Genomic DNA, 14,925 nt, shown 5'->3' with positions numbered 1-14,925 from the left:
ATTGATTGTGATGGTTGTTGCTAGCCAGGAGCTACCAGGATGAGGCTGTGATCGAGCTTTGTTTGGCAGGAATCCGCTCCGAACAGGCGTTTTGTTATCTGTGTGGCTTTGTGTACAAACAGCGTCTTAGCCCAGGATCCTTGGTTTAGTCCCGCTTTTGTCTGATGAAGCACCTTGTTGTTATGCTGCTGACTGCGTCCGCTGCGTTTATACAGTGCGTGTTATACGTTTGGACCGTAAAAACACCGGGATTTCTCTTATTTGTTATTATAATGTATATTTCTGGAAGAAACGGTGTTCATTCGCTCTAATTACCTCTGAAACCTACGATCCCAAAAGGGAGCAGCAATTAAAACAGATGGGTTCTCCTCCTGTGTGGCAATCTCGACAAATGCATATTCTGGTGTTTTGGTTAATCTGAGTAACTACATACAGACTATAATAAATAATACTGCTAGATGGCACTTTTTATGACTTTTACATTGATACAGATGCTGCTTCACATCTGGTTTTACTTAGTTCTGAATGTGACTAAATGTTAATCACTGATGACTTACTGCTCCTTATAAAACTATATTTCCATATTTGCCATCATTTAACTGTTTTCCCCTCATGACTCATCTCCCATAATTTACATCAGATTGTCATTTCTTGTCTTTATAACTGATTTTTAAGTGATCTTTAATTCTTTCCATGAATCAATTACAGTCAGATAAGCACCTGCTAAATCCAGGCACCAGCCCCTGCACCTATTTAACCAACATGCATTATGGTGTTGTTGTTTGAATTGTGGTTTCAGTTTGCAGGAAGAAGTAAACAAGTGAGCCGTTTAACCTGTTTCTCGTGAATCCGTATCAGTTTCACGTTTAAACTGAACTCAAGTGGAATCTTGTCTGTCTTCCAGCACCAAATTAAGCTGTGGGTTTGTTTGTTACCATAAAAGGCTAGGAGTATGTATAAAAACATTTTCAGTTCTGCATGACTGAAAACTTTCCCAGACACATTTACCTCTGCATGTGGCAAAAAAATGAGGAATCATCACCCTAAAGAAATAGTTACTTCCTGTAAAGCGGAGGATAATTTTGTTTGTATGCGTGGTCTGCTTTTATTTTCTTCTGCTTACATGTGCAGTTTCTCAGTTTCTCCAGTGAGCTGACCTTAATGAGAGGATCATCGGAGGTTCTGCTGTGTTTTTAAAACCCACCCTAATACAATAAGTAGAATTGACTATAAATACAACTTATTACGTTTGTTTTTGATAAATTCGTTTTGTATACAAGCCTGGAGGTGTCTTTAATAAAGCGTGAAATTGAGCCCTGAGTAGTTCACAAGCCGAGTCTCAGAGTGAAAATGGCAACTGTGTGGCTGATGTAAAGTTTTAGTTATTTACCAGCTTTAAGGAACCGCTGTTTTAGTTCTGTGGGCAACAACACTCCTGTGGTCTGAAAACATCACGGTTCAACTCTGTTCACTTGCCTCCCTTATAACCATCAACATGAGAATTATCCTTTGTGACTCAACACAGCCGTTAATTACAGTTTTTATATAATTTGTTGCTGTAGATTTGACCAAATTACTTTTGCGACATCTTTACAACTTCTAAAATTGTTGCAAATCATATTATTTGAGTTTTTTCTTGTCAAGATGTAGCTTAGACTGCCTCTCAAAAGCCATCCTAAATATTTAAAGAAACATGGCCAAAACCCATAGACAGACTCCAATAGAAGGGGTGGAACCTAAAGTTGTCTTTCAAACTGTCTCTGCACGTGATTGGACAGTACTTGGACCAATCAGAGCTACATATTCTCACACCTGAAGCGTTGAAAAATGATGCTGGGTAACCAAGCGTTTGTTTCCAATGCGCTGTGCCAGAGCGTCGTTTTCCGACTGCTGCGGTAAAATGGAGATTTCACCGAATTCTGACCTTTACCCTCTTGCTATTTAACCTTCCCCTCACCCCCATCCTAACAACCCACTTGCGCATGCAAAACTTTGTTTCTAGTTGTACCATCCCTCTCAAACACGGTTAACGGGAACTTTAGAATGAGCAACAGGGTTAAGGTTAGGATGGGGGTGAGGGGAAGGTTAAATAGCAAGAGGTTAGAGGTTAAATGTCGGTGAAATGTGCGTTTTATCGCGGGCGTCGGAAACCAACGCTCTGGCACAGCGCATCGGCTCGCAAAGCGTTGGGAGGCTCAATCAAACTCTTGGTCACCCAGTGTCATTTTTCAACTCTTCGGGTGTGAGAATGTGTTGATCAGAGCAACAAACAACATGACGTATTCATTGCTATGGAAATCAATCAGCAGGGCAGTCCACCATACATGGCAGAAGAATTAGTAGTACCTCCAGCTGCTTATTCCTCCAAAGTTGATGCCAAAGCTGTTTCAAAGGAGCACCGTTCTTGAGCCACCGCCATTGGCGTTGTTTTGCTCATAGGAGCTCATGGGAGTCTAATGGGCCATTCCCATCTGTACCGGGTCGGCCCGGGCCCGGTAGCGTAGGTTGTTTACATATCTGGGTGGCCTGGTATTTTCCCGGGCCAACCAAGGCTCATTCTCAGCCCTCTTCTCGAGGGGGTCTGCTTCAGGCTGACCAGGGCCAACACACCCACTGCTGACAGCAAATTCACACCTTCCATTAGAGCAAGCCTCTGATTGGTGGGTAGAATCAGCCCACATGGGCTTAAGGCAAGGATGTGTGGATTCATCCGGGCCAGGCTGGGGCCGACTGGGGCTACCCGGCCCGGGCCGACCCAGTACAGATGGGAATGGCCCATAAGTCACGCCCATCTACTTCCAGACCATGGGTCCCAGGAAAAATAAAAAATAAATGCAAGTCAGTTGGGCTATAAAAGTTATTTTCTAATCTCATTTGATATGTGCCATGGATTTCACCTAGGATGTCCATGAATTTTAAAGACATATTTTCATGCCAAGAACATGCTTATTTTTGAACAGGGAAGAACGTTATTTTAGGTTTTGTGTGAAAAGAAGTATAGGACTACAAATGTTCATCTCACCAAACTGACGTCATCTAACCAGGAGTGGAGACAAGGAGAAGATTAGCTTAGCGAGTTTTGAATCCTTCTTCCAGGACGACAGAAGGAGCTTTAAACATGGAGAAAACCACTATAAATCTGGCCGTTTGGCAAGTAGCAGCTACACTGGGGGCAGGCGATTCTGCAGTGATGTCATTATGCAACGTCTGATTTGTAGTCTTTTTAATTATGAATTTTTACAAGATAAAAAAATCTTAAATTACATGACAGACATAGTTGAAACTCACATATTTACTGTTAATTTAAATTGAAGTACAACTTATGCGGGATTCAGGGCGTAAGGCAAAGCGGATTAGAAAATAGCTTTTATAGTCTTGTTCACTTGCATTCATTTTTATTTGTTTTGGAGACCCCTGATCTGACCAGAAGGGGGGGAGACTTACGCCTACTTCACACTGGATACTCACACGTGGACATTTACTGGCACGTCCCAGAAGTGGCGCGCCTCGCTGCACCGCTAAAGATAGGATTGGGTTTTATTTTTGGCGCGAGTCTCTTCCGGGACACGCTAGTTCCGCAGTTAACATAGGACTTGACAGGAAATCACTCATAGTTTCAGTGGAAAACCTCCAGTGATTTTCAAAATAAAAGACTATTGTAGTGATGCAATTTCATATCTATCTAGATTACGTAAAAACATGTGACCTAATGGTTTATTTACTCCCAGTATCATTCCCGAAGTGCAACTATGTGTTTTTATGGCTTTAATCCTGGCAGCGGAGAGGAACAATCAAACCGCGATATCAAATGTGATTTCCTTCTTTTTTGTTTAATAGCGGATGACATAAACAAACCGTGACCTTTGAAGTCTCGAGGGATTTTGTAATCCTGCAAGTCCAGTGAGGAGCATGGCAGAGAAGCCGCTCTGTGGCGAGGCTCGCGGGTAAACCGTTCCGCAACGCTGATGCCTCCAGTGCGAAGTAGGGATTAGGCTCTCTATGAGGCTGAGCATGTTCAATGTTTTTCTACAAACAGAGAGCGCTGTGATTGGCTCAAACTAAACTTAGCCACCCCAAGGCTGAAGCTACAATGCAGTGTGGCTAGACCAGCCTGCAGGGCAGACTATTTTGCTACTGCTGCAGTTTGTCTAGATTTCCAGGCTAATCGATGGTGGATAAAGTTGTTAGTTTTTTATAGAATTACCTTCGGGAAAACGCCAAATACTATTTGGGATCTTAATTTTTATGACGATGCCCAGGTGTTTTAAGCTGTGAATCATCTATGAACCATCTTTGCCAATGTAAAGCTAACATGATGACAGTTCTAGCCAGCTGTCCTTGTCTTCTGACCCGTGCTTTATTTTCCTTTGAGGAAGCAGCTTGTTTCTGTGGTTTTATGAATGGCCTGCTCAGCTGTGTCACCTTGACCCACTTTGCTCACAGTCATATCTGCTTTGAGTGGGATGCTAATTTAATTATATGAGGGGGGAAAAAAATCTGATTTGTTGCTCGAATGAGCAGCCTGTAGTCTTGTGTCAGATACGGAGGTCCAAGGTGAAAGTCAGTTCTTAACAAACATGCAGCTGAAGCAGCTGTTTGTGATCTTCGTATGGAGAGATTTAAACAAAAACATCACAGGTATGGTGGCAAATTATGTAGACATTAGACAACAAACTGAGCACAATCCCTTTAAATTCAGGGACCCGTAGATTAGAGTTCCTCTGTTACACCGACATGTCCCAGCTGGTCTATTTTGTTTACGCTTTGGTGACATCCAGCAGGAACACCATGACCGTTTGTTAGCTTCTATTGCCTTTAAAATGAAAATAAATGAATACATTTCATGAACAGAGTTAAAAAAAATAAATTGAATATTATTTTGGTATCTTTCAGAAAGTTATTTAGTTTATTCTTATTAATGTGGCAGCACACACTTTAGTTCATGTGGCCTCTTGGTGACTTCAAAGCTCCAGGCTGTTTTTCTGTGTCCTTTCACTTGGTGCTCCCCACATGCCCTCCCATAAACTCCCCTTTCTGCTTATTCAGCCTAACCTTTGTGAGGAGGGCTATTCATACCTCCAGTCAACATGAGTGTGGTATGTAGACAGACGCTGCAGCTCAGCTCTTTCTAGCTTGTTAGGAGTTCCTGCTGGATGAAATAAAAACCTGAATTTGTTCCAAGTTCTAGTTTAAAGATACATTTACAGGATTCTTCCAGTGCAATGGGATTGTGTGCGTTAACAAAAGAGTTAAGAGATTTGGTTTGTTGATTTATCTCTGACATCTAGATCATGTGTGCTTTTATATTTGTGAGAATTCTGAAATTTCACCTCATTCAGCTGCATAGCTGCTAGAAAGACACCCAAATAATGCAAAGGCACAAATTCTTACATAGTCATTTAATTTAATCTGCAGTTACAAAACAAGTTATGGACAAAGTAATCCTCTCAACCCCCTTAAACAGCATAACTAATCAGCTTGGTCTGTCCTGACCACCATGAGTTTATCTAAAGTCAGTTTAGTGCCACCACGCAAACGTCTCCTCTCACTGTGTTAAAAGGTTAATGGGTAGAAACAGTTCATTTGCCTGTTTAGCAGAAGAGTGCTAACGTTCTGGTTGGTGTTTAAACTTCATTTTAATGAATGTTTCACATCTGCAGAGTGGCTGGGCTCTCCCTTAGAGGTAAGGTGAGAAGCTCAGTCATCCGGGAGGGGCTCAAAGTAGATTTGCTGCTCCTCCACATTGAGAGGAGCCAGTTGAGGTGGCTCGGGCATTTGGTCATGATGCCTCCTGGACGCCTCCCTGGTGAGGTTTCCTGGGCACGTCCAACCGGGAGGAGGCCTAAAGGGAGACCCAGGACACGTTGGAGGGACTATGTCTCTCACCTGGCCAGGGAACGTCTTGGGATTCCCCCGGAAGAGCTGGCCAAAGTGGCTGGGGAGAGGGAAATCTGGGTCTCTCGACTTAGGCTGCTGCCCTGTGACCTGACTCCGGATAAGTGGAAGAAAATGGATGGATGGGTTTCATATCCATATCGGCTCCAATTAAAGCGTTTTGCAACTTTACCATTGCAGCATTTCGACCAAAGCCTAAGTTCATGCTTCTGCGCCAGCTCCACGAGGGAGGGATGCACGCGTACTGACACCTGGGGAGTGTTCCTAAGCAATTCCCCCACGATGACAACAGTGGGTGTAGTGCTTTTCTGGGGTATCCTGCCATGTGTCCGGTCCAAGATGGTGCATTTACTATTGTGTTTTTTCAGATTTGTCTCTCATTCTCCTCCACCTCTTCATGTGCTCGCCACCTCTAAACCCACAGTTCTCCTTATTTCCATCCACGAATAAAACGCTTGCTACGTATCTTCTTGCCCCTCCAGTCACGGGTGAATAAAACATTAATATTTTCAGAGTTTTCCCCGAGGTATTCTTCAAGCTGCTTCGTGTCTGCTACTAGATACCGCCGGCTCTCTTTATTTTTTGGAATGGCTGTGCTTTTGACGAATTTAAAGGAAGCTGCGTCCTGATCAATCACAAGCTTGCGTTCTCCATCTCTTCCACAGATATTTAGAAAAGTGGGCTCGACTCCATCTGTCCTTCCAAGCTTGTTTGAGAGCACTCGCAATGATGGGTAATGGCATTGCGTGTCTCCGCATCGACGCAGAAACACAAACTAGGCCTAAGCGTATTACTGGAGCAATTTTTTAGCTGTAAAAAGGAAGAAATGTGTTGCTTTTAAAAGAAAACATCAATATTTTATTGTACTTCTATATCTTCTGAATTTGCATGCAAACCTAAAACATTAGGAAAGAAGTAAAGATGTTAAACTGCAGGTTAACCTAGTCAAACGTTTGGATGTTTCCTGTTTCATTAGAGCCTCCAAAGACAGATGTTAAAACCTAGCCACGTGTTGCCAGAACTCATGAAGTTCTTTCTTCTCTTCTTCAATGTTTGAACATTTCTGGAAGCCTCTTGGTTTATTGTGATTCTGCTGCAGCTGAATGGGTGTGAAGGATCAAAGAGCCACTCACAGTAATAAAAGCTTACCCTGTGGAGTGCTGAAGTGACCCCCAGACCTTAAGCTCTTTATAACTGCAGCTCAATGCTAATTATTGTGGACATGGCCAGAAAACGGCCCAACCCATCCACACTGCAGGACGGTGAGCCGTGCCTCCCACTCACCACCTCTGTACATTTGAGGTGAACAGAGAGGGACCCCCCACCCCCCACCCACCCACTCAATAAAACAACACCCACCCTGGGAACGTGGAGTTTTACATCCAAACAAATCATTGTTGGCCCTCTGCTTTCCTTGCTTTTTAGTGCGGAGACTTTACGCTCTCTAACTTTACCACCTTCTGCGGAATATCTGAAGATTAGATAAGATTTAGGGACAACAGTCCTTCTTGTTGTGTTTCCCAGGTTTTTCTGGGTCTTTTAATTCAGTTGGTCCCAAAGTCAGGAGCAGGGCCATTAAAAAGATTCTTGATTGCTCCAGAGTGACAACATTTAACTCATTTACTTTAGTTTTTTTTTTTTTTTAGAATAAGAAATTGAAATACTATAATCTTTGTTAAATATGGTGAACATGGTTGGCATAAAGATAAACGGCATGATTTGTCCTTAAGGACGTCTTTGTTGCTTTTTCTTAATCAGCTTGTTGGCAACATTTTTACACTTTATCCATTTGGGTCACAATGTTTCTGCCCCTTTTATTTAGCTTGGTAGAAGTTAATCATTTTTAAGAAAGTAAATGGATTAATAACGATTTGAAATACATCCTCCTCACGTCAACCCTCGCATGAATAGAGCCACCTTGTTGAGTTACTGTCCCGGTTTTTCCACCAGGACTTGGGTGCTCACCATCCTCCCACATGACATGGATAGGGTTAGGAATCTTTAGGGCCGTCTCAAATAACTTCCGGCCATAAACGTGGACAGTAAGGAGGCTGTCCTTTCACACACCTGTTGACATGTCTGCCTGAAGTCTTGCAAGGAGGTTCTTCTCATTATGATGATTAACAAGCATTAGTTTGGTGATGTTTTAATTATCCTTGAAGCCATAATTTAACCAGCATACTTAGATCTATTTCAGAGTCCAGCTTTATTTTCTCCAGCTGACCTTTAGCTTGTAAAGATATATAAGCCATATGTACTATTTGACTTTTTGAATTTAAACAATTAAATTAAAATGAATGTATTTCCTCTCTCTGTTGACACAAATTAGAAAATATCATTCTAATTTGAACTGGAGAACAATAGCTAAGCTATAGATATATTTCTGTTCTTAAGGTGGTCGTCTCTTAAATATCAGTGGGATTTTACCAAACAAAATGGGGTTTCCCCCTTTAACCGTCAGCTACAGCTAACTGAAAGCTCACAGCTACTGCAGGGAATGAGTGGTCTACATGACCCAAGAAAGGACGTTTAAAGTGCGTAAATGAGAAATATGGTTGTTTTATAATGGCCTTTTAAGGATCACTGCGTACCATGGTATACTGTAAACCTGTCAATGCCTAAGCAGGGGACCATGTTGAGTCCTTTGCACAGCATTGAATATGGTCAGATTCTTTACTGGAGCCACTGGAGGTACAATAGTTGACGTATGTGTCATAGTCACATTGTGTCTGAAAGCATTGCATTGCTTACGATTCCAGAGAGCAACATGGGCTTTGCATTATAACCCTATTTTATTATAGACTGAGGAGGAGCCGTCACAAAAATAATGCTGACTTGTCTCTTTTCTGCTAAAACAAAAACACATCTGGGTGTTTTGGCTTGCGACAGCAGGGGTTTGACTTGTTGTCTTCAAGTTTCTGCTGGTCTTATTCAGCAGTAGTGCATAATTGGCTTGTATAAGCCTCTGTGTTCAGAAAGCAGTGACAGTACCATCATTCAGTGGTGACCACATGGACTGATGAACCAAAATGGGGAACAGAAAGCAGCTGTAGGCTTAAGACAGGACCGGCCCAAGCCTTTGTGAGGCCCTAAGCAGGCTTCTCTTTGTGGCCCCCCATACCAACAAGTATGAGTCCAAGACAAATGATTAATCATTCCTAGGCTACACCATTTGTGTAACATGCCCATTACCATTGGCACCTTTTGTAATTAGCTTACATAATACAGGTGCTATTATGGATATTGATTTTAACATTACCGGAGCGCACCAACAAAAACACTCCCAATTAATTTGTGTGTTATTTAAAGCTTCTTTAAATAACACACAAATTAATTGTGTATTGCGTAATTAAGTATTTCTCTTATCCGATGGCACCATCTAGTGGCTGACAAAATGTGTTGCTTTGTTTGTTTAAGATGGCGACTTCATGATTCTGTTTATAAATGTGCTTCTGTAACCGACAAACAGATCTAAAGCACGTTGTTTTACGAGTATTATTCTCATGTCATGTTGTGTTTTCATATATTTATATTTTAGAGACTTACATGTCCGTGAAAAGTTCATCAACTCTGCATCAGCCGAGGTATTCCCTAAATTTGAAGCACATAAGTGGTAGTCTAACGCTATTGGTTAGTTTTGGTCAGCACTCAGTTTCCTATTGCACGGAGCTCTGCCGGGCAGGGGGCGTGGCGTGCTTAGCAAAAAAAAAAGACGTATTGCTTACATTTTATCACAGTACATGATGACACAATCACTTTTACGGATTTCTGACAAATCATACATAATTTCTGAAAGGGGAAAACTCCAGAAAGCAGCTTTAAGTGTTGTATATTAATTCAACTATTTGAACGAAACATCAGAAAACAAACACTGAATTTACAGTAAAAAAAATGTTAGGTGTACTATCCTTTGTTCTCAAAATTTAAAACTTGTTTAAAATGCGCTGCACTACAAAATAAAACCAAATGGCACTGTTGGCGTTTTTTTCATGTGAAATATTATTTAGTTTGTATTATTTAAAGTTATTAATTTTTTTCCTCATTTCATCTTGTTGCTCTTGGGGGCCCCCTGGTGGTGCGGGGGCCCAAAGCAGTTGCTTAATTTGCATAAACCTTGGGCCAGTTATGGCTTAAGACACCATCAGAACACCATGATTTTATTATCAGCTGTTTAGTGGGGTTGTGTTTCCATTGAGTTCTCCTAAAACAACAGATCGTAGATACAATAACAAAACTAATTCCTATTTTAACTAAACATAGCCATTAGTTGTGCTTATGGAACTTAAAGGGATGTGTATTCATTGCTTTTAGTCGGTTGGGGCTGGTTGTCTTTGGGAAATGATTGTTCATGTATTTAACATCCCACATTCATGTACACAAATAAACAGCATATCCATACAGTCCCTGTTTTCCTTAAAGCTTTACCCAGCCTATATGCAGATCAGTAACAGCATGTGTGAAGAATACCAGAGAAATCTGGTGCCATTGGTCTGCCCCAGACCGCATGGTGTGCTGTGCTGCCAGCAGTGCCTCCAGTAATTATAGACCAGAGCTCTTGAGTCTGTTTCTCTCCGTGCTAAACTGAAACTAAAACCCTCATTTCATTCTTGGTATTTGCTCCTTTCAGTACACGCATACCCCGTGTTTAAAAACTGTTATTTTTGGACTGCAGCTGTAGTCACTTCTGATTACCATCGAAGAAGAGTAGCTGTAGTAGTTTTAGCATAGCAGACCTCTGTTGACATTGCAGCTTTTTCCTTCCTTTGTGTTTTCTATCTTTAATTGTAACTGCTGAAGTAAAAACCCTGATTTAGTCACCGTAAATATATATTTATTGTTTAAAATGTTATAGGAGAACAGTAAGTTCAGCACATGGAGCCTTTTGCTCATCCAGCACATCGACTTGTACACAGACTCTGACCAACATCTAATTTACCGTGAAGCTGCTGCCGTCTGCATGATACAGGCTGATTGGTCTGGTCTGTATCGTGGTGTTCTAATTATGTCAAGGTGGAAGTGGCTGTGGGCTGCTGTAATTGGCTTGCAGGGTGGGTGGATGGCATCTGCACCACTGTTAGTGGACCTTAGGTGTAGGATAGTGATGTGTCGGTCGCGAACGAACCGCCTCTAAGAGCCGGCTCTTTGAAGTGAACAACGGGAGTCGGCTCATCATTGGGAGACACCCCCCCCCCCCCCTCTTGTTTTGGTGAAAGCTACAGGCGATTGGTCAACATGTGTAACTGTGTGACCAGACTGTCCACACACAGAGCAGTAGGGGCGGGGAAGAGGGAGGATTGACTCAGACACACTGCAGAGCACATGCGGGTGGAGGGAGACGAGAGGGAATGAGGAGGAGGAAAAAGGCGAGCGAGAGAGAGGAGAGTGCGACGAAGACTTTGAGAATATGAGCGCCAGCCTTCGGAAAGTGGAGATTTCATTGTGTTCAGTTATTTAATCCATATAAATGGTAAATATTTGATATATTGCATTTTTTTACATTAGTAAATCATTTAACATATAGTTCAGCAAAATAAAAACTGCTGAATTATCTCTAAAGTGTTCATTATTTTCCAGCAAAACTCCCAGGACATTCTAAAAGTTGTTTTCAGCTCCAGATACAAGTCTATGGGATCCCTTGTTTTCATTTCATAAAACTTGTTCAGCTAAAGTGATCATACATTATTTACACAGCATATATGGGTATCGAAGGTTTTAGATCAGAGCTGGGTCAGTTTTTGATTTTTTTCTTCTTGCGTCTCAACCTGGCAAGCCAGACTAAATGAATATATCAATTAGTCTGGCAATGCTCCATTGACGGTTCTCGGTCGTGGGGCAGGTTCTATTGTTGTTTTTCTAACAATCTCTTGTTGATACTGGGCAACGAACAACGTGACGTACTCACCACAACGGTAAACGAGGCGGTCCGTCGTTGAAGAAGGCGAAAATACATATTTTTTTCTAAATAAAGAACTTAATTACATCAATCTGCTATGATTCTAATAAAGCTCAAGCCCAAATAGTCCAAAATTGATGTAAAAGCCGTTTGAAACGAGCTGTCGCCATCTTGTTTCATTCTGTCAAATCATCCCGCCCACTAGACAAATACAGGGCCCGTGGTTGGCCCACCATTGTGGACCAATCACAGCACTCTTATTGGCTTGAAACTCCTATAGCGAGCTGTGATTGGCCCGCCAGAGTGCTGTTTGGGGCCACAGAGGCTCCAATGGAGCATTGCTGCACCAAACATTACAAAGTAAGAAATTGGTCTCGTTCACTAGGCTAATTATGTCTAGGAATACACTTTCAAATTTGTCGCATTTCACTTTCTCTTTTAGACTTATTATGAGCAACTTTAATTTGACTTTTCAAGTTTATTCATACTGTTTCGACTTTTTACTTTCAGCCCTTTTGACATTTTGACTTAATTCCCAGACCTGGTATGTCCCATTGAAACGTTTTTACTCCCTTCCCAAGCAGCCCCAATGAACACCACTAGTTGAAATTTATTTTGTTTATTCTGCAATATGTAAATAATCCATTGGGCATTTTAAAAGTGTAATTGACCTGGTTCATACCAGTTTATTCATTATTAAATATTCATGTGTTTTTATTTTTCACTTGTTCTCTTCTCTTCAGCCACAATGAGCGGAAGGTGACCTGCAAGCATCCTGTTTCAGGCTTACCATCACAAGACAACTGCATCTTTGTTGTGAACGAACAGTAAGTCACTTGTTTATGCTGTCTGAATGTTGCTGGGTAGCATTTTTCCTCTCTACAGCATGCTGCTGAAATTCCCACAATGTGGAAAACATTGTTGTGCAATTCGTAGAAAGAGCAGAGCTGCAAACCATTTTGATCCTCCAAGACTTCATCCATCCTCTGTTATCAAACCCCGTAATTAAACTTTTAAGACACATTTGTTGCCCCACCTCTCCAGCCGACGTGCCAGCCACATGTCTTGAACGCACCCCTGAAGAATAATGTTGCGTCGCTCTACTAAATTTATGCTTTTGTGAGCTACGCTTCCAGAATGTGTCAAACTCATCAGTTCAGATCGAGCCAGACAGGCAGTTAAACACAAGTGTAGTGTGAAGGGTATCGGTCGATATTAGGCATTTTTTAACATATCGGTCCAATATTTTAATTAAGGCTGATTTACAACTAATATTCTTTCCATCTCGTTTCCATTTGTGTATTTTTCAGAGGGTGGGGGTAATGATGTGTAACGGTTTATTCATGTGACAGTAATGGTAATCATGTCAGAAACGTAGATCAGTGTGTTGTGTGCATATAATAATGTAAATATATACACACATATATGTACGTTTATATATGTGTATATATATATATAAATCGGTATCAGCAAATATCGGTTATCAACCCATATCAGATATATTAATATCAGTATCAGCCCAAAAACTTCTGTATCGGTGAATCCCTAACTGTGACACATCTGTGGCCGAGGTAAAACGTTCAGGAAACAAATAGCAGGACTCTTTTTTTTTTTTGACTCGTTGCTGTTTTTCTCCTGGTTTGTTCTCGTGTGAAGTGGTGAAATCACATGTGACCTTGCAAATCTCTGACTGCCTGATCTTGCACCAGCCGCATAGAACGCTTTTACTGCCGATGCGCATCTAAAATGCTCCCGGTGGGAATGGACGCTGCCGAGGTCATGAGGAAAACACTATTATTACGTATCTCATCACTCATGCGCTCAGTGGGAAGCTGGCAGTTAGACTTCTGAGTGGAAGAGTTACGCTTATTAACCAAAACCCTTTTTTTAACTATCATAATAATAGATAGGTTGTATCAGCTGCACAGCTATGTTTGCAATTGTCAAGGTAGGATTATTAATCTCACTACAATGTTTCAGGTGTGCATCAGGTAGAGGGGATGCAGTGACTCACATTTTGACCTAAACATGAGTTCATGGTTTCATTAAGTCTCGTTCTTTAACAGAGTTATGTCTGGTTGGTCATCAACACTGAGCTCTTATCACGTGTTTGCACAGACAACTGGGTCAGGATTAGGGTTGTCACGATACTAAAATTTCAAACTCGATTCGATAATGGGTAAAAAAAACTCGATACTCGATTTCGATACTGTTTCAAAACACCAATTTATTGAACAAGTTTATTCAAAAATAACATTTCTCAATTTATATTGCAAAACTTAAATGTTAAGAATTAAGTGTATAAAGTGCTTAAACCTTTCAAGTATCAGCATTTTTTAAAACGTGCATACAAAAACTGGCGAAAGTTAACACTTTAAATCATGAATTGTCTTACTATACATACACTATTTGCAGAGTGATGTTTTGCTGCTTAAACTCTGCTTAAGGTGCATTTTTGTCATAAGATGTAATGCCATATGTTTTGTTCTGTACTTTTGAACAACTCTGTTGGTCAATAAAGGGAGAAAACAAATTTCTCCACAGTAGGACAAAGGTACATCTACCGGTAATCTTAATAAAAACAGATTGGCACACGGCAGTGACGTCATTAAAAGTGCCGGTTAGATTAGCCGCGGCTAGTCTGTTCATGCCTAGAAATCCCAGACCCGCTCCAAACGAACAGGGGAATCATGTTAATGATTCCTAACAAAACCTTTCGACATTGAGATGTTTTGGTGCAGATAATGTCTTATTTCGAGGCTGCACCATGGGTGCCCGTCCGCACCCGTTATATGGATATACACTGATGGCGATTCGACGATGGATCTAAATACCTGGGGGAATCCAAGTAGCACCAAAGTTGTCAGCGTGAGTAAACAAACATACTGCATGCTAGAAATTAAGTCCGGGTTGCAATAAACGGGAGTTTTCCTTTAAGCACATAAGCGTGAATATACAACTACGTGTCTGACTTGGGATACTAATTAAGTTGGGCTGTGAAGCGCCTCCCAAATTCGCTGTTTATGTTTTTGTTTATTTATTTGGCAGACAAAACTTGGATCGGAGATAACTCGCGTGGGAAATTGCAATGTAGCCATGCGGCGTCTTCTTCTGTTTGTCTGGGAGGCGGAGGCTGC

At 41.4% G+C, this 14,925-nt stretch overlaps 1 protein-coding gene across 20 annotated transcripts in view; it reads left to right on the top strand.

Annotated features, from left to right (window-relative positions):
* LOC107388605 (pleckstrin homology domain-containing family A member 5) overlaps positions 1 to 14,925 on the top strand; it is a 121,890-nt gene that overhangs the window by 55,831 nt on the left and 51,134 nt on the right. For all 20 annotated transcript variants that reach the window (XM_070550322.1, XM_070550323.1, XM_070550321.1 and 17 more), the window contains one exon: positions 12,532 to 12,615. In XM_070550322.1, the coding sequence (XP_070406423.1) occupies positions 12,532 to 12,615 (84 nt within the window). The remainder of the gene's footprint in view (positions 1 to 12,531; positions 12,616 to 14,925) is intronic.

Source organism: Nothobranchius furzeri, chromosome 4 (genome assembly GCF_043380555.1).
Source record: "Nothobranchius furzeri strain GRZ-AD chromosome 4, NfurGRZ-RIMD1, whole genome shotgun sequence".
In the NCBI taxonomy this organism is placed as follows: Eukaryota; Metazoa; Chordata; class Actinopteri; order Cyprinodontiformes; family Nothobranchiidae; genus Nothobranchius; species Nothobranchius furzeri.
This window is presented reverse-complemented; position numbering and strand designations above follow the sequence as displayed.